Below are 21126 nucleotides of genomic sequence, written 5' to 3'. Positions count from 1 at the left end.
AAGGGAAGAGTTAGAGGTTAGCCTGCTTATTGTTTATTTAGGTCCAAACTTGGTAACGGAGGCTGCCCTGAAGGCTAAGCCAGCTCCTGGACTCCAGGCCTTTCCCTGAGCTTTTTCTGAATGCATAGTAACTGATAAACTCAGTGTCCAGAAGACTCAGTCGACATGCCTTTTCCTGAAGGAAGAAAAGGAAATCACTGTGTATGAGCTGGTTTTAGAAGTTATCAGGAGATTATCTTGTTAGGTGGTCGCAGAGGAAATTCTCATCTGCAAGTTTTGCATTTAAGAGACTCTAATTGACAAAAGGAGGAATAAAAGGTTGAGTCAAAGTAGCAGGGTATAAGGCTTCCTTGGTGGCTCAGTGGTAAAGAGTCCACCTGCCAGTGCAGGAGACATGGGTTCAATCCCTGATCCAGGAAGATCCCATATGCCAGAAAGTAACTATTGAGTCTGTGCTCTAGAGGCTGGGAGCCTCAACTACTGAAGCCCATGCACCCTAGAGCCTGTGCTCACAACAAGAGAAGCCGCCGCAATGAAGAGCCCCTGCTCACCACAACTAGAGAAAACCCTGCAGAACAAAGAAGACCCAGCGCAGCCAAAAATAAACAAATGAAATTATAAAAATAAAAGTATTTTTAAAAAAGAGTGAGATGCTGTAGTATGATGTGAACTTGGCTTTGAAGTCCTGCTGAGAAATCAGTCAAAGGATACCCCTTCCTTCAGCCCACACTGGTAAACACACTTCTGGGAGAAGCTGCAGGGTTAGAGCAGGGGTTGGCAAGATATAGTCTGTGAGGCCACTGCCTGTTCCTTGTTTTTAAGTTTTTTCTGGAACACAGCTGTGCCCTTTAGCTCATGTATTGTTTGTAACTGAGTTTGCACTACAAAGTAGAGTTTAATAAACTGCAGAAACCATATGGCCCCACAAAGCCTAAACTATGTCCTCTATCACCCTTTACAGAAAAAGTTTGCCGATCGCTGGGACAGAATATCTGTCTGTTTTGTCTGTATCTTCCTCACGCCACCCTCCATCTCCCTTCCCTCAGTTGCCCTTGATTGGCGAAGTGAGCCTTGTAGACCAGGCCACAGTGCCACTGGGCAGAAGCAGACTACAAACACAGGTGACCTGTGAGAAAATTTAATGTCTTACCTTGCTGCAGACCTAGGCTCGAACTATATTTCCTGCTAGTACGCCTTTGTGTTGACCTTTCACAAGTCATAATTTTTCTCTGTATTTGTCTATTTTTAAAATGAGATTAATTATGTCTTCCAGTGTACTTCTTAGGTTTGTTGCAAGTGTCAAATGTGATAATATATGTGAATATTTTTAAAAGGTGCTACCCAAGTTTAAGATGGTGGTGTTATGCTGTTAAAAAAAAAACAAAAACGGAACAGATACTGATTTCTTCCCTAATGGGTAAAGGAGATCTTTTGTTTCTCTGTTTTGGTGAACACCTGTGTCAGTAGAGCTGATGGCCAATCCTAAAATCATAATTAATGATTAGTGATGACCTAGCAACTATGTTTCTCAAATTAGCATGTATAAAAACTCTTATTTGTTCAGCTAGGTGTGTATGTGTGTTTTATTAACCATATGACCTTGACTTGGTGGTAAAAGCAAATGGTGTGGATGTCTCTTACCCTGACCCTTTATTAAACTTAATGGGGAGGGCATGTTGCTGTGAACAAATGGAGTGTATTTGTCTCCTCTAATCATCACTAATTATTTTTCTGTAAAAATATTGAAGCTGAGGGTTCTGATAAAGCCAAAAGTTTATTCTGAGAATTGCTACATTTTATAGCATTAAAATCAGCTTTCCTTCTTGGTAGAATTTTTTGCTTTGCTCAAATTCAGGTCTTTACTTTTTGAAAACAGTACCTGGTCAGACCTTAGAGTGAAATAATGAGAAACTAAGAAAGGTTGAGAGGAGTCATTCAGTAGGGGAAAAGCTCAGAGGAAGCAGTTTAAAAAGAGTATACACAAATGTGGCTATGTAGCAGTGTAGTAAGTAACTCTTCTGGTTCCTCTTACGCTTGCAGTGGGAATAATATAAGCAGAAGACAGGAGTTAGATCAGGAACGATGGGTGAGGAGGAACGGTGCTACAAGGGGTGGGATTTGGGATTCCATTGGAAGGTGGAGAGCTTATTTTCACTTAATACCAAGAATCATGTAACCACTTGACACATTTATAATTGACTTATAAATATATGAAACATCTTGAAACCACAGTTGGACAAAGGACAGGCCTAGTTTATACAGAGTTAATAACCATGAGGAAATGTCTAATTGTTAATAAAGCAATAATTTATACAGTTGACCCTCCAAATCCATGGGTTCTGCATCTGTGGTTACAGAAGGCATTTTTATATGATACTTAATATTGCCGCCCAGTGTAGTAAAATTAATAAATTTCCACATTGCAACGCTTACTGCTATAACTCTGGAAAAACCATTACCTCTAAATAGCATAAGCTATAAAATTATTCATACTTTTTGATTAGGGTGATGCCACTACTAAAACCTTACCCTTAGGAAAAGAAGATCTAAATGTATTCAAATGTTTACTGAAGTGTTATTTATAATATGGAAGAACAGGAAACAGGTCTAAGTGAAGAAGGGGTAAGTAAAATATATTGTTATAGAATGCAGAATACCTACATCTCAGACATCTAAAATACAGGCATGGGGATTTAATCATGAAGATCTTTGGCTTTGGTTGCCAAGATTATGAGTGATTTGTTGTACCCTCTTACAATGGACTTTAGTGTTACAACTTTGTATCTTAAAGGTAATTAAATCATTTGTTCAGGAATGGACATGGTTTGCTGCCAAACCTGGCTTTTAACTGATAATTGTTACACTTATTTTTAGACATTTCTCTTGGGAAGTTGTGCTTCTGACAGGAATATAGTACTATATGATATGAGACAAGCTACTCCTCTGAAAAAGGTGAGTTTCAATTTGTCTTTTACTTTATATAGTTGTTAATGCATCCTTTTGTGAATCGAGTGACTGAAAATACAGAGCAAATGTTTTTTCAGAATTAAAAAAAAATTCTTTTTAATAGAGATGTTCTTAGAACCCAAGTGGTCATAATGGCATTCCCTCAGTTCCCTGTTGCTTTTTAGAGACCTGTCAATTTCCATGAGTTACTCTCTTCCAGTCTTCCGTTTGCCATACTGCCAGAATATTGTAGACATCTAGTTTGTACTCAGTGAATTGAAAGTTCTTCAGTATTGCATCCTATTAGTCAGGCCCTGTGATTATCATAGTGACACACATGGTATTTTATTCCAGAAAGTTTTATAACTAATTCACATAATCACCTTTATTTGTTTAGTTACACACCAGTGGGTACCAGTTTGACGTTTTATTTAGACAGGCACTATCCTGTTCAAGGTGTCAGATTTCCCAGCAGTTCTGAAGCAGTCATTCCAGGACTTAGATATCAGAGTTAATGAAACCTTAAGCTGATTATAAAGAGGGAGGGAATACTATTAGTAAAGAGACGAGTGCCATTATAAGTAAACGAGTATACAGTTGATTGCAAGTGCTGGAATTGAGAGAGTACCAGAAGAGCTATGCCTTGTTAATGGACTTCAGGTCTGTTATCATAGACATCTCTGTGCCATACCTAACAGAGATGCTTTTAATATTTTTGTTGTTATCAAATCATTTTTATAACATGTACTAAATTCAGAAATATTAGAAGTAGAATATATTGATTGACATTTGAGCTAAATAAGTAGAATAATCTTTCCAAATTTCACTCACCCATGTCATATGGTGGGAATAACATGCATGAACTTTGGTGTTAAGACTTTAAGCAGGTAACTTAATCTGTGTTTCTTCTGTGAAATGGTGATATTAATAACTGCCTCACAGCCCAGTGGTAAGAATAAAACATTAAGGATTTAGCAGAATGTTACCATGGAAGTGCTAGTTTTTCGTTTATTTGGTTTTTGTCTTTTTTATTGGGGTATAGTTGCTTTACAATGTTGTGATGGTTTCTGCTATACAAGTGAATCAGCTGAGTGTATACATACATCCCCTCCGTCTTGGACCTCCGTCCGAATTCCTTTCATCCCACCCACCCAGGTCATCACAGAGCACCAAGCTGAGCTCCCTGCTCTGTGCAGCAGGCGTTCCCACTAGCTGTCTGTCTTACACATGGTAGTGCGTGTACGTCAGTCTCCATCTCCTACTTGATTCCACCCCTGCACCAAAGGACCAGTTTAATAAATAGCAGTTTCTGCCACTTTCAACCCTACCTTCTCAGTTGTTAATAATATATTGTACTTTACTACTTTGGGGTTGAACTTTTCTTACATATGTCTCATTTTCCCAACTACACTATAAGCTTTTTGAGGTCAAGGGACCATTTATTAAGCATTTTTATATTTTTCAATATTTAGCACTGCCTGTGTGTTCAGGAAACTAATTATTGATTTTCTTTTCCTATTGCACTGAGCCAAATTCTGTGCAAATGATAGGTGTTTACTGAAGTATTTGCTTAAATCAGTGAAAAATGAAGAAAAGGAAATGAAGTAGGAATTTATTCATTTTAGAGGGACTTAATTTCATAGTAATGGGTTAGTGTATGTTTCTCAGGTCATCTTAGATATGAGAACAAATACAATTTGCTGGAACCCTATGGAAGCATTCATTTTTACTGCAGCAAACGAGGATTACAAGTAAGTTTCCCTTTTCTTATAACTTAATTTCTATCAGAAGTGACTCAACTGTATATGTCTTATTAATGAAATATATTTTCCTAGGTAGTATTCTTTCATACACATTAGAAAAATTACCATTTGTTTTGCTTAAAATTAAAAAAAAAGATTTCCCAAAATAGAGAAGTGCTTCTTAAAAAGTATTCTTAGTTTTCAAAATGATATGGATCAGGGACAATAAAACTTTGATCTATGGACTCAGTGCTGTCTGCTACCTGTCTCTGTAAAGTTTTATTGCAATATAGTCACATTTATTTATTTTTCACTTTTTAAACTTTTTATTTTGTATTGGCGCATAGCTGATTGACAGTGTTGTGATAGTTTCAGGTGAGCAGCAAAGGGACTCGGCCATACATCTTGATGCATCCATTCTCCCCCAAGCTCCCCTCCCATCCAGGCTGCCACATAACAGTGAGCAGACTTCCATATGCTATACATTAGTACATTTCTCTTTTTCTGACTCACGTCACTCAGTGTGACAATCTCTAGGTCATCCGTAGACACATTTATTTATGTATGGAATATGGCTGCTTTTGTGCTGTAATGCCTGAGTTGAGTAGTTGGAACAGAGCCCGTATGACCCACAAAGCCAAAAATGTTGATTATTCGGCCCTTTACAGAAAAAGTTGGCTACTCCCTGACATTAACCATATATCAGTAAATAATGACTGAATCATACATGTTTTAAGAACCTAAAAATGTCTGCCTGCAAAATGTGGAGGCAGGTGGTTGTTACTCACGTTGTCATGCTACCGCCACCACTGTTACTTCAGTAAGACGAAAGGAAAACCTGAAGTTCCAGTCTTTACCTTAAAGTCATGCTACCCGCCACCACTGTTACTTCAGTAAGACGAAAGGAAAACCTGAAGTTCCAGTCTTTACCTTAAAGTCATGCTACCCGCCACCACTGTTACTTCAGTAAGACGAAAGGAAAACCTGAAGTTCCAGTCTTTACCTTAAAGTCATGCTACCCGCCACCACTGTTACTTCAGTAAGACGAAAGGAAAACCTGAAGTTCCAGTCTTTACCTTAAAGTCATGCTACCGCCACCACTGTTACTTCAGTAAGACGAAAGGAAAACCTGAAGTTTCAGTCTTTACCTTAATATTTACAGATATGTTTATTTGTGACTCTTTGTAAAGGAGTAACTTAGCAGCCTTATGTTCTTGACCTGGATGGAATTTTGTGATTTCTTATATACTGCTTTAAAACTTGCTGAAGCATTTGACATTAGCTCACTTTATCTTTTCAATATCCCTATAAGGTGAATGGAGAAGGCAATGGCACCCCACTCCAGTACTCTTGCCTGGAAAATCCCATGGGCCAAGGAGCCTGGTAGGCTGCAGTCCATGGGGTCGCAAAGAGTCAGACACGACTGAGCAACTTCGCTTTCACTTTTCACTTTCGTGCATTGGAGAAGGAAATGGCAACCCACTCCAGTGTTCTTGCCTGGAGAATCCCAGGGACGGCAGAGCCTGGTGGGCTGCCGTCTATGGGGTCACACAGAGTCAGACACAACTGAAGCGGCTTAGCAGCAGCAGCAGCAGCATAAGGTGAATAAGACATGTATGTTATCCCCTTCTTATAGATGAGGGTATTGATGCAGGGAGTTTAATCTCCTAATGAGGAAAGAATATCTTATTCATATTTTTTTATCCAAGCATTTATTGTAGTGCTGTGTACATGATGGATTCTTAATACGTGTTTTTTTGCAGAAGGTGGAAATTTGTCATTGGATTGAACTTTAGATCTTCTGTATTTAAATTCTTTGTTCTTTCCACTACTGTTAGTTAAGAAAGCATAAATTAGCTCAGAAATAGGATTTATTACATGATGCTTTAGTGGTATTAAACTAAAAGCATCAATTATGACTTTTCTGTACTAAAACGAAGCTCTCATCAACTCAAACCACTTAATTGAAGTTCTTTTAGCCTTTATTAGTATTTGAAATTAAATGCCCTTGTTCCAGTTAAAAGCAATAAAAAAAAGTCCTGCTGACCAATCTTACTAACATTTCTAAAGTTTGCTGTAATTAGTTATTTGGGGAAAATAATCTTTTTTTCAGAGTATCTTTAGAATTTCTCAATTTTTGCCTTGGAAATAATTATATATGGAAGCTGAAACAAAGAGTACATCACTTGCAAGAAGTGACTGTTAGAGTACCGTAATTGCTCTTACTTGAATGTGATTTTGCTGTGTAAAATATCTTTTAACATTTTATTTCTTTTATTGCCCTTTAAATAATCCTGTTGTGATTTAGAAATCCAAGTTCAAGTGTAGACCCAACCAGTAACTATTGTAAGAATTTAGACAAGTCATGTAAACTAGTCTATACCATAATTTCATCAGGTAATAGGGTTGAACTGTGTTATTCCTGAAGAATACTGTGACTTGAAACTTTATTTACAAAAACATTTTCCATCTAGATGGGTTGATTTGCTTGGAATTCTAATAAGTTCTTAAAATTAAAACAATTTACTAAAAAAGAAAAGAAAAGAAAAAAAACACAAAAATTTGCTAAAAACAAGCCTGGTTGAAAACCACTGCTCTAGATAGGGAATATACAGCAGTTGTCAGCTCAGAAATTTAACTTCAGTGATCAGTATGACCTTGATTGATAATCCTGTGTTATGTTTGAAGATCATAAAAGAAAGCAATGACTCATCTCTTGATGAGAATTTCATGGTTATTTGAAAATTGTTACCTTTAGCATCCATGACTTTTTCTAATAATGGTATTAGAAAATAATCTTTATGAAGTTTTTTTTTGAATTTTTGTTTTTAAGTAATCTTCAGTTCAGTTCAGTTCAGTCCAGTTGCTCAGTCGTGTCCGACTGTTTGTGACCCCATAAATTGTAGCATGCCAGGCCTCCCTGTCCATCACCATCTCCCGGAGTTCACTCAAACTCACGTCCATCAAGTCGGTGATGCCATCCAGCCATCTCATCCTCTGTCGTCCCCTTCTCCTCCTGCCCCCAATCCCTCCCAGCATCAGAGTCTTTTCCGATGAGTCAACTCTTCGAAAGAGGTGGCCAAAGTACTGCAGTTTCAGCCTTAGCATCATTCCTTCCAAAGAATACCCAGGGCTGATCTCCTTCAGAATGGACTGGTTGGATCTCCTTACAGTTCAAGGGACTCTCAAGAGTCTTCTCCAACACCACACTTCAAAAGCATCAATTCTTCGGCACTCAGCTTTCTTCACAGTCCAACTCTCACATCCATACATGACCACTGGAAAGGCTTACTGAAAAGTTACAAAAAAGGTACCTGTAAGACAATTTCCCCAAATGTTAATATCTTAGGTCACCATAGTCCAGTTAGCAAAACCAAGAAATTAACATTGGTACAATATTGTAAACTGTAGACTTTATTCCATCACGTGTCTTTCCACTAGTGTTCTTTTACTGTTGCAGGATCCTACATTGTATTTTCATTTGATTACCATGTCTGCTCACTGACTTTCTCAGTCTTCCCTTTTCTGTTATGACCTTAGTACTTTTGAGAAGGACTTCCTTGTCAGTTATATTGTAGACTGCCTTTAACTTGGGTTAACTGGTGTTTTCTCATTATTTCATTGAGATTATGCATCTTTGGCAAGAATACCACAAAATTGATATCCCCTCCTTGGTGCATCAAACCAGGAATACATAACGTTGGTACATCTTATTACTAGTAATGTTGACCTTCATCACTTAGTTAAGGTGGTGTCTACCAGCTTTCCCTACTAAAGTTACTATTTTCTTCTGTAATTAATACATATCTGTGGGGAGATAGTTTAAAATTTTGTGGATATCTTGTTTCTCCTTAAACTTTTCCCCTTGCTAATATTTGCATCTGTAAGTATTTTGATGTTAGGAACTTGGTTACAGTAATTCTGTATTACTACTCTCCATCATTTATGTTGGTTCATTTTAAGCACTGTTCTTCTAGCTGTCAGTTAAAAAATTTTAAACCTCGAAAATCACGAAGTCATTGTTCTTGCCAATTGTGCATGAAGTATAGTTTTCTAATTTTAGTACACCCTTTGAAAAGCTGTGCTTGCTCTCATGTATCACTGATAGAGTATAAATTAGTGTGATTTCATTGGAAGTGATTTATCAACTCAAAAACCTTAAAAATGCTTATGCCTTTGAACTTAATAATTCTAATTGTAGGAATCTGTCCCATTAAATATCAAAAGTTAAAATAAAACATGGGAAACTTTACTAACAAATAGATTTAAATATAAATTTAAACAGATTATTAATTATTTTAACTCATTTACATATGAAAACATTAAAATATGTTCAGATATTAATAAATGCTCATAATATGCTACATGAAATATCAATATAGAGCTTTATACAGTAATATCTTAATTGTATTAAGAGGCATATAATTAAATAGCATGGTTAAAAGAAACATTTACACTGTGCTGACTTTCTCTGGGTAGTGAAATTAAATGCAAGTTTTGTACTCTTCATGGTCTTGGTGTTTGCACATTTTCTACAATGAGATTTCTGTTTGTAAGGATTAAAGTGTGTAAGTATATAATCTTAAGGAATAATAAAACTGTTGATATTTTTCCCTATCCCTTATCTGCCATGTGAAGAATTGAGCTATGTATTTAGATGTGCTTTATTTATTAGCTAGGCCTCTTAAGTTCAGTAATGTCTCTTAATACTGCATGTGCATTTTTTAGTAGAAACTTGTATCAAATAATTAAAAACTCTTTTACAGCTTGTATACTTTCGATATGCGAGCCCTGGACACTCCTGTAATGGTGCATATGGATCATGTATCTGCGGTGCTTGATGTGGATTACTCTCCCACTGGGAGAGAGTTTGTGTCAGCTAGTTTTGATAAATCTATTCGAATCTTTCCTGTGGACAAAAGTAGAAGCAGGTATGTTACTACTAGTAAACATTTGTTTCTGTTTGACTTTTTTTCCCTGCCTAGATCATCATGTATCTTTTTCTAAAGGTTATTTGGTGGACAGAGAAGCCAGTGGACTCCAGTACATGGGGTCGCAAAGAGTCTGACATGACTGAGTGACTTAACACACGCTGGTTTTGTGTATATGATGGGACTCACACTCAGGTGTTGTGATGTGGGCTGCCACCTTCTGCATCTGTGAGCAAAAACATCGGCCTACAGGGCAGATTCTTCATTGAACAGGATAGTCAGTTCAGTTCAGTCGCTCAGTCGTGTCCAACTCTTAGCGACCCCATGAATTGCAGCATGCCAGGCCTCCCTGTCCATCACCAACTCCCGGAGTTTACTCAAACTCATGTCCATTGAGTCAGTGATGCCATCCAGCCATCTCATCCTCTCGTCCCCCTTCTCCTCCTGCCTTCAGTCCCTCCCAGCATCAGAGTCTTTTTAGCTTTATATAATTTATTGATGTGAAATCTTTGCCTTAGGGCAAAACCTTTTTGAGTGTTTTATACTAATTTTTTAAAATAAAGGCTTTTTTTTTTTAGGGGAATTTTAGGTTTACAACAAAATTGAGAGGAAAGTAGAGTTCCCATATATTCCCAGCTCCTACGCATGCAGAGCCTGTTCATTATCAGCATTCCACATAGGGTGGTACTTTTGTTACCTCACCAAAATGTAGGATGAACCTACACTGACCCATCGTAATCACCCCAAATCCATAGTTTACCTTAGAATTCACTCTTCGGATCACACATTCTATGGGTTTGGATAAATGTATAATGACACATATCCATCATGATAATATGCAGAGTATTTTCACTGCCATGAGATAGAGTAAACTTGAAAAAAGATTTTAATTTGATAAGGAAGAACTTAAAGTTTCCCCTAATACAGTTTAAGAGCAGTTAATAATACCTTATATTTGTTGTTTTGTGCTTATTTAAATTCAACTCTCATACACTAAGGCAAAAATGAAAAAGAGAAAAATTACGGTTTAAATGGTCAGGACAGGTATCCCTCCATCCTCATCTAGTAGACACATGCTCTGGAATGACCAGGAGACGGGAGATCGAAATACTCAGCTGTCCTGTGCTGTGTGTGTGTGTCATTGTTTGTGTACAGTGAATGTAACTAGTGTTTAAGGTGTTTCGTTTCATACAGCTTGGCCCTCTGCTACACACATTACTGAGTGTAGTGTATATACTTGTACCACTGTGTTATATTATTTCACGTGTTATTGTATTGAGGTAGTTTATAGTAAACTGGCATTTAAAGGTTTTCAGGAATACTTTTTGACTGCATTTGAGTTTTTGCCAACTTTAAAAATTAACTCCTGTAAGATACAGCCCCTTATATTAGTATGCTGTGATTTACAGAGCATTTTATGCATATTCAAGGCAAATCCAAGTAAACTAGAAGATATCTTCCCATAAAAATGATAAAGGATTATGGTGGTGTCACTCACTCTTGAAGATACAACCACCTCCATTTTGATTCAGTAAAAGTAGGAACATTAGAATTTAAAAAGAACATATATTCTCTCTAAAATACTATACATATATACACATATGTCATGTCATGATATGTGACATATATATGTCGTATATACACATACGTCATGTCCATCTATTTTGCGACCCCATGGACTGTAGCCCGCCAGGCTTTTCTGTCCGTGGAATTTCCCAGGCAAGAATACTGGAGTGGGTTGCCATTTCCTTCTCCAGGGGATCTTCCCAACCCAGGAATCAAACCCACATCTCTTGCGTCTCTTGCATTACAGGTGAACTCTTTACTGCTGAGCCACTAGGGAAGCAAGTTTGGGAGAGCAACCACCCAACATACGCAAGACGTGTGATATACATTTATATGTATACTTGCTTGGATGACCTTGTCTTGATTCAGTGTTGGAGAAAATGCACATGGTGAAAGATAACAGAATGATTGGAAGCCATAGAAAAGGAAAGGAGAAAACTAAGCAGAATCAGGGAAAAGAAAGACCAGAGAATCTGTATGCTGAGGCTGGAAGGTGATGATCTGTGCTAGAGAACGGTAGCGTGGAGCTGGTGAAACAGTTTCCCCAGCTTGATAAAGTCTTTATGGGACCCTTCCTTCACTTAAAGCTAGAGAAAGAGCATTCAGTTTGGTGTTGTAACTATAACAGGGTGGATAAATTTCACCATTTAAGTGCAGTGATGAGAATTTTGATCATTACTCTTAATGATAACTAACCTAGCGTGTACAGTGTTGAAGGGGTCTGATCTTCCTGAGCAAGTGATACTTGTTTTCACAGGCACATCCTCCTGACTCAGGACTCTTGCAGGTGCCTAGCCTGTATCTGCATCACCCTGAAAGTGACAGCCTCCTTAGAGTTTACACTGTAGGCACCTCATTTGCCTCACCCTTGTCCCAGCCTTGTGTTCACAACCAAAAGATCTTGCCCACAGAGCCTCTTCAGGGTCACACAGCTCCATATGTTTTTTGGTAATAGCCAATCTGCTTGTCTAACTCTTTGGTGTTTTTTCGTGTGATAGTTGTATCTTTCTCTTCTCTGACTTGAGGAAGCCATATTAATTCCTAAACTTTTTCATATCATCATGAATTGCTAGCAGATAGATAACTGTCGTCATCATCATCATGTGTATGATTAAAAAGGTATTTGAATCAAAAGTATACTGAGTGGGTGTTCTGGTGACTTTGATCCTGGACTCTGGGGTTGGTTCCTATGTGACTGTTGAAACTAACTTGATACTCTTGTCATGAATGGTAATTCATGATACTCTTGTTGGTAATGGTAATTGTTCAGTTAGGCCCAAGGCAAGGCTGATAGTTTCTATTCTTTTCACTTCTCTGGAAAAAAATCAAGAGATTGTGGCCCTCCATCATTTTTGACACCAGGACCTCCAGAGGTATTAAGTAGGACAGTTCTAACATGATGCGTAAGCAGACATAAGGGTCAAAGGAGGAGTACAGGAAATGGGAAGTTTAGGCACCCGTGATGCCAAGAGCCCCATCGCTGAGTTCAAACTGATTATTCTAAAACCAGCATGGGCAATTAAATGCAAGTCTAGTTAAAAGCTCAGATTATTCCAAAATTGTATGAAGTGAGTTCTTATATCCCATTTCTAGGAATTGTCTCCTGATGTTTTTTGAAGATTTTGTAATCACAATTTAATACGTGTTACTTCCTGTTGGGTTTAGTTATAAACCATATAAACAATACTCTCTCTGACCATTACTGTCATCTGCTGGAAAGCTGCTTCTGGTTTGTTTCCATGGTCTGCTCTAGTTTCCTATCATTACAAAAACATCAAATAATACAGGCAGTGCTTTGAATGATCTGTATTTTTTAAAATATTTTCCTTTCAAAGAACTTAAAGTCACTGAAATATATTTTTAAAGTAAATTTTCACCACAGCCAAAAAATAAAAATAAATCTTTTTTTAAAAAATAAATTTTGAGTAGGTTTTCAAAAACTACAGTTAAATCAATATTCGAAGGTAACTTCTATGGATTTTATTCAGTATTTACTTAGCAAACAAGTAAATTCAGTTGCATTCACATGGAACAGTTCTTTTAGCTTGACTATGTATGTAAAGAATTTAAGTTTTTAAATTATTTATCTCCACAAATAGCATAATTTATAATGAACTTTATGTATCTGTTCTATGTACAAGTGTAAACATATCTAGATATTAAACTCTGTAGTTTACCATTAAGGAGGATTCTCAGTTGGCCAAGTAACTGTCCACTGGATTTGTCTGGTCTAATATCAGTACATGAACTGATGTAATATATGCAGGTTATTTTTAGTGGTTACCAAAGCCTAATTGAATTTCCTGATATTTAAATTCAGTATATTGCTATGGGGAAATGGGGATCTTAAATAGGTAGAGGTTGTAAGAATTGAGTCTTGTAGAAGCAGAGCATTGAGAGAAGAAAAAGCAGTCTGTCTGATCCACTTTTTCTTTCAATAGTATGTTCGTTCTAACCATCCTGTCTTTTAGAATTGTGTCATATGGTTTATCTACATATTCATTCAAGAGCTCAAAATGTATCCGTTAGAAATAGCATAATAGACCACTTTTCTGAGTATACTTCAGAAATGTCTTTACACAAAATCTATTGATTTCATCATCCTACGTGAGTTTTCTTTTACTGTGCAGAACTGGCTGAGTGTGTTTCCTTTGTAGTCTGCATTCTGAATCACTTAATCCAGATAAGGAAGTTTTACTTTTCCAGGAGTCTCATGTTTTAATTTTTTCTGACCTTGTCTTTTACTTGCTTTTTAATGCTTTGCTTAACACTTCCTAATATAGTATCTTCTGTGAATTCACTTAGCATGTTTCACACCTTTCCAGATAGGTATGATATTTGACATCTCCATTTACTAAATGATCCTTACCTCAACTCATCACTTCTGTAGCCCTCTCTTTCTTGTCACATATGTAAGTCATCCACTCTCACTTTAATTAATTACACTTTTTCAACAATTTGACCAAAACAGAAATCAGACATTAGGATCAGCATATCAGGATATGTTCTTTGAATGCCGTTGAATATTTTTTTCCCAGTGAAATGAAACCCAAAGAAGTGTGGTGGTTGATCTTATAGTTATTCCAGCTTCAGTGTATTTTATTTGTGTTATATGCCCACAGTTATTTTGTGATCTTTTCTGGATATCTAGTTTTGCTTGGTTTGTTTATACTTACTTTTCTTACTGCATTATAACTTCTCTGGGGGCAGGACTTTTTAATATGTTCCACAGCTCTTAGCATAGAATCTTAGCAGTATGGTTTAATAAAAATACATTTGCTGCTAAGTCACTTCAGTTGTGTCTGACTCTGTGCGACCCCATAGACGGCAGCCCACCAGGCTCCCCCGTCCCTGGGATTCTCCAGGCAAGAACACTGGAGTGGGTTGCCATTTCCTTCTCCAAAAAAATACATTTAAGTGTATTTTAATTTCTCTTTTATACTCTTTCAGGACTCAAAAAATGTTACCCTGATACTTGATAGGTAGTTGGTTAAAGAAAATCTGTACCAGATTCCTAAATGTTTTAACTTAGTTCCTCTTCTGTAGGGAAGTCTATCACACAAAGAGAATGCAGCATGTTATCTGTGTAAAATGGACTGCTGACAGCAAGTACATTATGTGTGGATCTGATGAAATGAACATTCGTCTATGGAAAGCTAATGCTTCTGAAAAGTTGGGTGTGGTAAGAGATCCTATTTTCTTTCATTATCACGCAGCTTGTTTATAGTGTTATTGAATATCATTATATTATAAAGAGAATTTATTTCAAGTGCTTTAGTTGTGATGAAAGGAAACAGACAAGGGTGTATCGAGGTTTACGTTTTTCATGTCAAAGGCACGTTCAGAGTTCTTTGTTTTTGTTTTTGCTGTTGGCCACACTGCATGACTTGTGGGCTCTTAGTTCCCCGACCAGGGGTTGAACCTGGACCCCCTAGCAGTGCAAATGCTACATCCTAACACTGGACCACCAGAGAACTCCCCCAGAGGGCTTTGTTAATTCAAATGTTTGATCGCATTTGAGCCTTCTTGTTTCTTTGTATTTTCCTTGAGGTAGGGAGAGAAGATGTAGGGACTAGAGGCTTAGAACTTGGAATACGTATTCTGTCAAAGGAATAGTAATCAGGCAAATCAAAGGCTCCAAGCCTCTGGGGGGTATTAATATTTTAATATCAAAGACACAGTGAAACACTTAAAAAAATTAACAGCTTCAGACTTAAGAAAGATTTGATGAAAATATAACAAATATTACTGTTGACTAGCAACCTCTGGGTTGTGAGTTAAGGTTGATTTCTGTTCTTAATGTTTTTCTAAATGTCTCATGTTTTCTGTAAGAAATATACAGGGTGTTTATATCTGAAGCAAATAGTAAGTTTAATAAGGAAAGGTTAAGTGTGGTTTATTTTCTACTTAGCCCTGGAAGGAAAAGCAAGATACGAAAATAAGTAATTAAAGATAAATTTATTTTAGGTTTAATGATTATTAAAGTACTACACTATGCCTAGGTTTATCTTCATCATTAAATATTCCTCTAAATCATACCATCCTTAACAACTGTTAGACAAAGGCTGGTTATTATGTCATCACTTTTGTTTCTGTTTCAATAATTTTTACAGAAAAAATTTTTGAGTGATTCATCAAGTGCTTTTTCTGTGTTACGTGGACCAACTCAGAGGGCCACAGAACCTGACTCCCTAGGCGCTGCTCGTTTGCACTTGGTGGCACCCATCCGTCAATACGTTGTAGGCGCCCTGACTAAAAGGACATAGCAGAGCTGGTATCAGTAACATAGCCTTATAATGGGTACAGTTTAATGTAACTGTACAGTTACATTAGTAATTTTGGTTGCATGTCATAAATGTTGATAGTTTTTTGGGGAAACGTTTCTTCCTAACTCTGTTGTACTGAAGCAAAAAGAACACATCATTCGCGAAAACATCAAAATGTATTTTTTTTTCAGCTTACATCACGAGAAAGAGCAGCCACAGATTATAACCAGAAGTTAAAGGAGAAATTTCAACATCATCCTCATATAAAACGTATCTCTCGTCACCGACATCTACCAAAATCTATCTATAGCCAGATTCAGGAACAGCGCATCATGAAAGAAGCTCGTCGACGAAAGTATGTTTTGGAGCATTTGTGTCTCTCTCAGTACCGTTTTCTAGCTGTCCCCTCACATCCCACCAAAACCAAACAAAAAATGTGCCCGTCAAAGGAATAGTTTATGTGCTGTTATACATCAGAGGTGGTTTTGAATACTCCTCTGGGCTTTTTCCTGATAAAAGGGGAAGCTATGATTATCTAACATGGTGAGAATTTTCATTACCTATCTTTGGGAATATGTTTAAAGGAAACATACATATCAAAATTAGAAAAGGCTCTACTCACACTAAAGAAACTATTGTAAATAGTGTAAAAAAATGATTTCCAACGTAGCTGGAATTGAGGTAATGTGTATTTTCTAGCTTAAAGACTGGCAAGAATATTTGTTAGATAAGAATTTATCAAAAAAAAAAAAGAATTTATCTAATATGCTTGCTTCATCATAGCATTTGGAATCTAACATTTTGCCTCTGAAGAAAAAGTTTCCACCATCACCATCATTTCCCCTGTAGAATATTCTTCTCTGTGCAATCCTTGAATTCATGTAATGTATTATAGAAATTCTAAGAAAGAGTTGTTTTTTTTAGTTAGGCAATGCAAATTGTTATTTTGTTATGTTGGATAGATGTTGGAGTTGAGTCAGTTTTAAACATTTTAATAACTTGCAGCAGGTACTGTTGCCCGGAAAATCCCATGGACGGAGGAGCCTGGTAGGCTGCAGTCCATGGGGTCGCTAAGAGTCAGACACGACTGAGCGACTTCACTTTCACTTTCCATTTTCATGCATTGGAGAAGGAAATGGCAACCCACTCCAGTGTTTTTGCCTGGAGAATCCCAGGGACGGGGGAGCCTGGTGGGCTGCAGTCCATGGGGTCGCACAGAGTCAGACACAACTGAAGCGACTTAGCAGCAGCAGCAGGTTTTTAAACTTAGTAAAGGACACTGATGTAGTAAGAGAAGAAGCCAGTAAGTTAACAAAAGTTGATTTCTAAGTGAAAATTGCTCAGTCGTGTCTGACTCTTTGCGACCCCATGGACCATACAGTCCATGGAATTCTCCAGGCCAGAATTTTGGAGTGGGTAGCCATTCCGTTCTTCAGAGCTACTTCTTACCTACTCTGGTGAAAACTTTTTTTCAGTGGGTAGTTTTGTGGTGAAAGAAAATGCCATGTAATTTTTCTGAGAAAGTTTTCTTTGGTTAAAGTGACTTGTCATAAACTTAAAATTTGTGTATTTTGTTTAATTTCTAGGGAACTGAATCGTATCAAACATAGCAAGCCTGGATCTGTGCAGATGGTGTCAGAGAAGAAAAAGCACGTAGTGGCGGTTGTGAAATAACGTTTGCTGTTCTTCCCGAGGCTAACGTGTGATTGTTTGTTACATGTCGATTTGTGAACTGTATAGATAAAAGCGCTGCCCCTCTTATAACAGCCAATGTTTGGTGTTCTTACCAAGGCTAACGTGTGATTGATTGTTACATGTTGATTTGTGAACTCTATAAAGAAAAGTGCTGCCCCTCTTATAACAGCCAATGTTTTAGTTATATGTGTAAAGCTTAATTGTTGCACATTTTTGCTGTCTTGAAAACTTATCTTTAAAGGTGACCTGGTTGATAAGACTATCCAACATGTTATCCTTGATCTTCTTTCTTCATTGAAGAATACAGAATTTACAAACTTATTTTTTGCTGTTAGAAATTACAGATGTACTTTCACTTTGACCTGTTATTTTAGACACTCTACATTTGAATTTACATCTAAGACCAAACATCTCTTGTGTTACCTTTAATGTTACTTTGGATAATTATTGCAGTGATTCTTCCTAGGATTCCATATGACACATAGAAGAATTTTGTCTGAACTTGTCTCAGTTGAACTTATTTTCTGTGTTTTATTTACATTGGGCTTTTTGAGACTGTATAGATGATTAGCCTACATTTATATAACTTTTATAAATAATTAACTTACAAACAAGATTATAAAATATCCTTTTTCTCAGCATTATAACTTTGTTCCATTTCTGCTAAATCATCTATTTTTAATCTCAGTAATCATAAATAGCTCTGTGTGACATAGATTGGGTTTTTTTTTAAAACCCATCATCAGCTTAGTATTATAAATACATACAAAACTAATTTTTAGTAAATTATGTTTAAAAGAAATTAAAAATCCAAAGGAAAAAATATGTTAAGAATACTTGTAGTAAAAATATTTAAAATACAGAAGTGATGATAAATATCAAAATCTGGAAAGTGAGAGCAGGATTCAATCAGGGTGGGATACATGGGAGATTTTAACTCTTGATAAGGTTTCTTTCTTCAGCTGTGTGTACATTCTATTATTTTTTATGCTTTCTTCGTGTTTATATTTCATCATGTTTTTCTCAAAGCTGATAAAGACATCAACCATCTATCTTTTAATCCTTTGGAAGTACTGTAGGACTCAAAATGCTTGATTTATAAGGTGAACCAAGTTCTCTTGTACATCTTCCACTGCTGTTTGGGTGTGGTTTCAAAGAAAATATACTGATCCATAAACATGAGCTTCTGTGTCAGTTTGAATCCATCAAGAAGCAGGTGCCTATGGAAGACATGTGAGAGATTTCCTGGAGGGGACTGTCTTTGAAGGATAAAGAGGAGAAGTGGGAAGAGGCAGGTAGAGACTTCCATCTGTACTGTAGGCTTGACCTCTGGGGCAGGAGAGTAGGAAGGCAGGAGGACCCTTCCCTGACGTGGAGCCTCAGACTACAAAGGTTGGACCAGGTTGTTGGGGTGTTCTTGAGCGCAAATTGCTTGTCAGATGAGTCCCACATTGTGTGAGACTGGTTCAGTGCTGCTGCCCTCTCTGGGCCCAGCCAGTGGCAGGGAGCAGCCCCAGGGGAGCCTGGCCATGCAGCAAATGCAGTGGTGAGTCCAGAGGGGTGGCAGCGAGGACTCCTCAGCTGGGACTCAGTTAGCTGTGCTTCCTGCAACCAGTTCTCTCAAAGGAATTGCAAACAACATTTCTGTAGCTGTACCTTTTGCACCACACAGACCCACTTCTTGCAGGATTGGGGAGCAACTCCATGACTTCCGTGTACGTAATGAGGAATTGAAGAGGATCATCAATGTTCCCTGTCACTGAAGGGCAATGACTGGTATTTACCTTGTCTTCCATCATCCATTTTAAATACTTCTCATCCACAGGTATTACTTTAGCAGATTTTGGTGACTTACCTAATCTTGTGACCCAAACCTTCATTCCCGAGGGGTCTAACCTTTGTTGATCGTACCCTTATCAGGCTGGGGTTGTTACACATATCTGTTTACAGTTGCAGTGGAGCAAGGGAATACCAGTAGGCACAAAATGGGTCACCTGTGTTCTGCACAAGTTCTCCCATTCCCCACCCCCACCACCTCCTGCTGATAAAGCCAGTGACCTCTGCCAGGAGGATGACTGCTTTTCTAGCTTGTTGGTCCCTGGACATAAGTACAAAGTACTTTGGTGACAATGGCATGTAATTCAGTAGGACTTTTGCTGTGTACCCTACTAAGAGTGTGCCCCCTTTTGGTGACCAGTACTTCTGACCCTGAAGAGCCCAGTTTCAGGAATGGTAACCAGATCCTCCAGTGAGTCACTGGAAGTGATGGTAATTGGAGCCATCACATGTATCCTCTCATCTTGTGAGTTAATGCATATACTGCATCCTGAAGGATGGCACCCTGTCCTTTGCGCATGTTGCCTCTGAGCTGGTGCTGTGTCTTTAGCAGGCCACTCCAGTGATCTGTGAGATGGCATATTTCTGGATTGCCTTTATGTGATACGATCAATGGGTACTGTGGTTGGGCCCACTCTCACTTCTTTACTGAAATAGATCCCCTGATAAAAACTATTGGGGGGTGGGGGACTTCTCTGGTGGTCCAGTGGTTAAGAATCCATCTCTCAATGCAGAGGATATGGGTGCAATCCCTGGTCCAGGAAGGTCCCACATGCCACGAGGCAACTAAGCCTGTGTGCCACAACTACTGAGCCTGTGTTCTGGATCCCACAAGCTGCAATTCCTGAAGCCTGCACACCTAGAGAGCCTGTGTACCACAAGAGAAGCCACCGCAGTAAGAATCCCACACACCGCAGCTAGAGAGTAGCCCTCACTCAGCAACTAGAGAAAAGCCCTTGTGCAGCAATAAAGACCCAGCACAGCCAAAAATAAATATATAAAAAATTAAGAAAAATTGTATTGGGGTGGGATTGATGCCTGAGAATTAGGCATTTCATTAATATCCAAATAGAGGTGCTGGCTGAGACATGTAGCCCTGGTATCTGGGGATATCAAAACAGATGTTCCTGTGAAGTTGAGTTGCTAGCCCTTCTAGAATCAAAAGGATCCAGTGTAGTAAAGTTGACGCCAAGTGGCCTGTTGTTCTAAAGGAATAGTGCCATACTGGGGGCGTCGCATCTCTGTTGCTGACAGATTGGATAGAAACACAATAGCTAGATCAGCTTTGGTAAGGGGGAGTTTATCTGTTGGGCTCATTCAGAGCCTCTGTCTTTGCCACAGGCCATTCCATCCACATGCCCATCGTGCCTCTTCTAGGCTGGCCATTGTCAAGTGATGGAATCATTTTATCTACTTGGTGGTTTTTGTGCCGCCTCTATGGTGGATGCTTTCTTGTGGACATTAACAGGTTATACAAACATATTTATTCTTTATGCCCACATCCTCATCCATCCACATACTTGTACCTCAAACCATGTCTCTGATATTCAAGCTGTTACTCTTCTACACCCTCACCAAATGGCCAGCCATAGACCACTGCCCAGGAATCTCCCCTAAGTCCACTTCTACATAAAACTACAACCA

At 38.0% G+C, this 21126-nt stretch overlaps 1 protein-coding gene across 2 annotated transcripts in view; it reads left to right on the top strand.

The window, feature by feature from the left end:
• Positions 1 to 18823, top strand: part of DCAF13 (DDB1 and CUL4 associated factor 13) — a 29385-nt gene extending 10562 nt beyond the window's left edge. For both annotated transcript variants that reach the window (XM_070802826.1, XM_070802827.1), the window contains 6 exons: positions 2875 to 2952; positions 4615 to 4697; positions 9455 to 9619; positions 14732 to 14867; positions 16143 to 16306; positions 17538 to 18823. In XM_070802826.1, coding sequence (XP_070658927.1) covers positions 2875 to 2952; positions 4615 to 4697; positions 9455 to 9619; positions 14732 to 14867; positions 16143 to 16306; positions 17538 to 17625 — 714 coding nt within the window. In that variant the 3' untranslated portion in view covers positions 17626 to 18823. The remainder of the gene's footprint in view (positions 1 to 2874; positions 2953 to 4614; positions 4698 to 9454; positions 9620 to 14731; positions 14868 to 16142; positions 16307 to 17537) is intronic.
• Positions 18824 to 21126: the final 2303 nt, after the last annotated feature.

The sequence above is a fragment of the Bos indicus genome, chromosome 14 (assembly GCF_029378745.1).
Source record: "Bos indicus isolate NIAB-ARS_2022 breed Sahiwal x Tharparkar chromosome 14, NIAB-ARS_B.indTharparkar_mat_pri_1.0, whole genome shotgun sequence".
NCBI classification, from domain to species: Eukaryota; Metazoa; Chordata; class Mammalia; order Artiodactyla; family Bovidae; genus Bos; species Bos indicus.
This window is presented reverse-complemented; position numbering and strand designations above follow the sequence as displayed.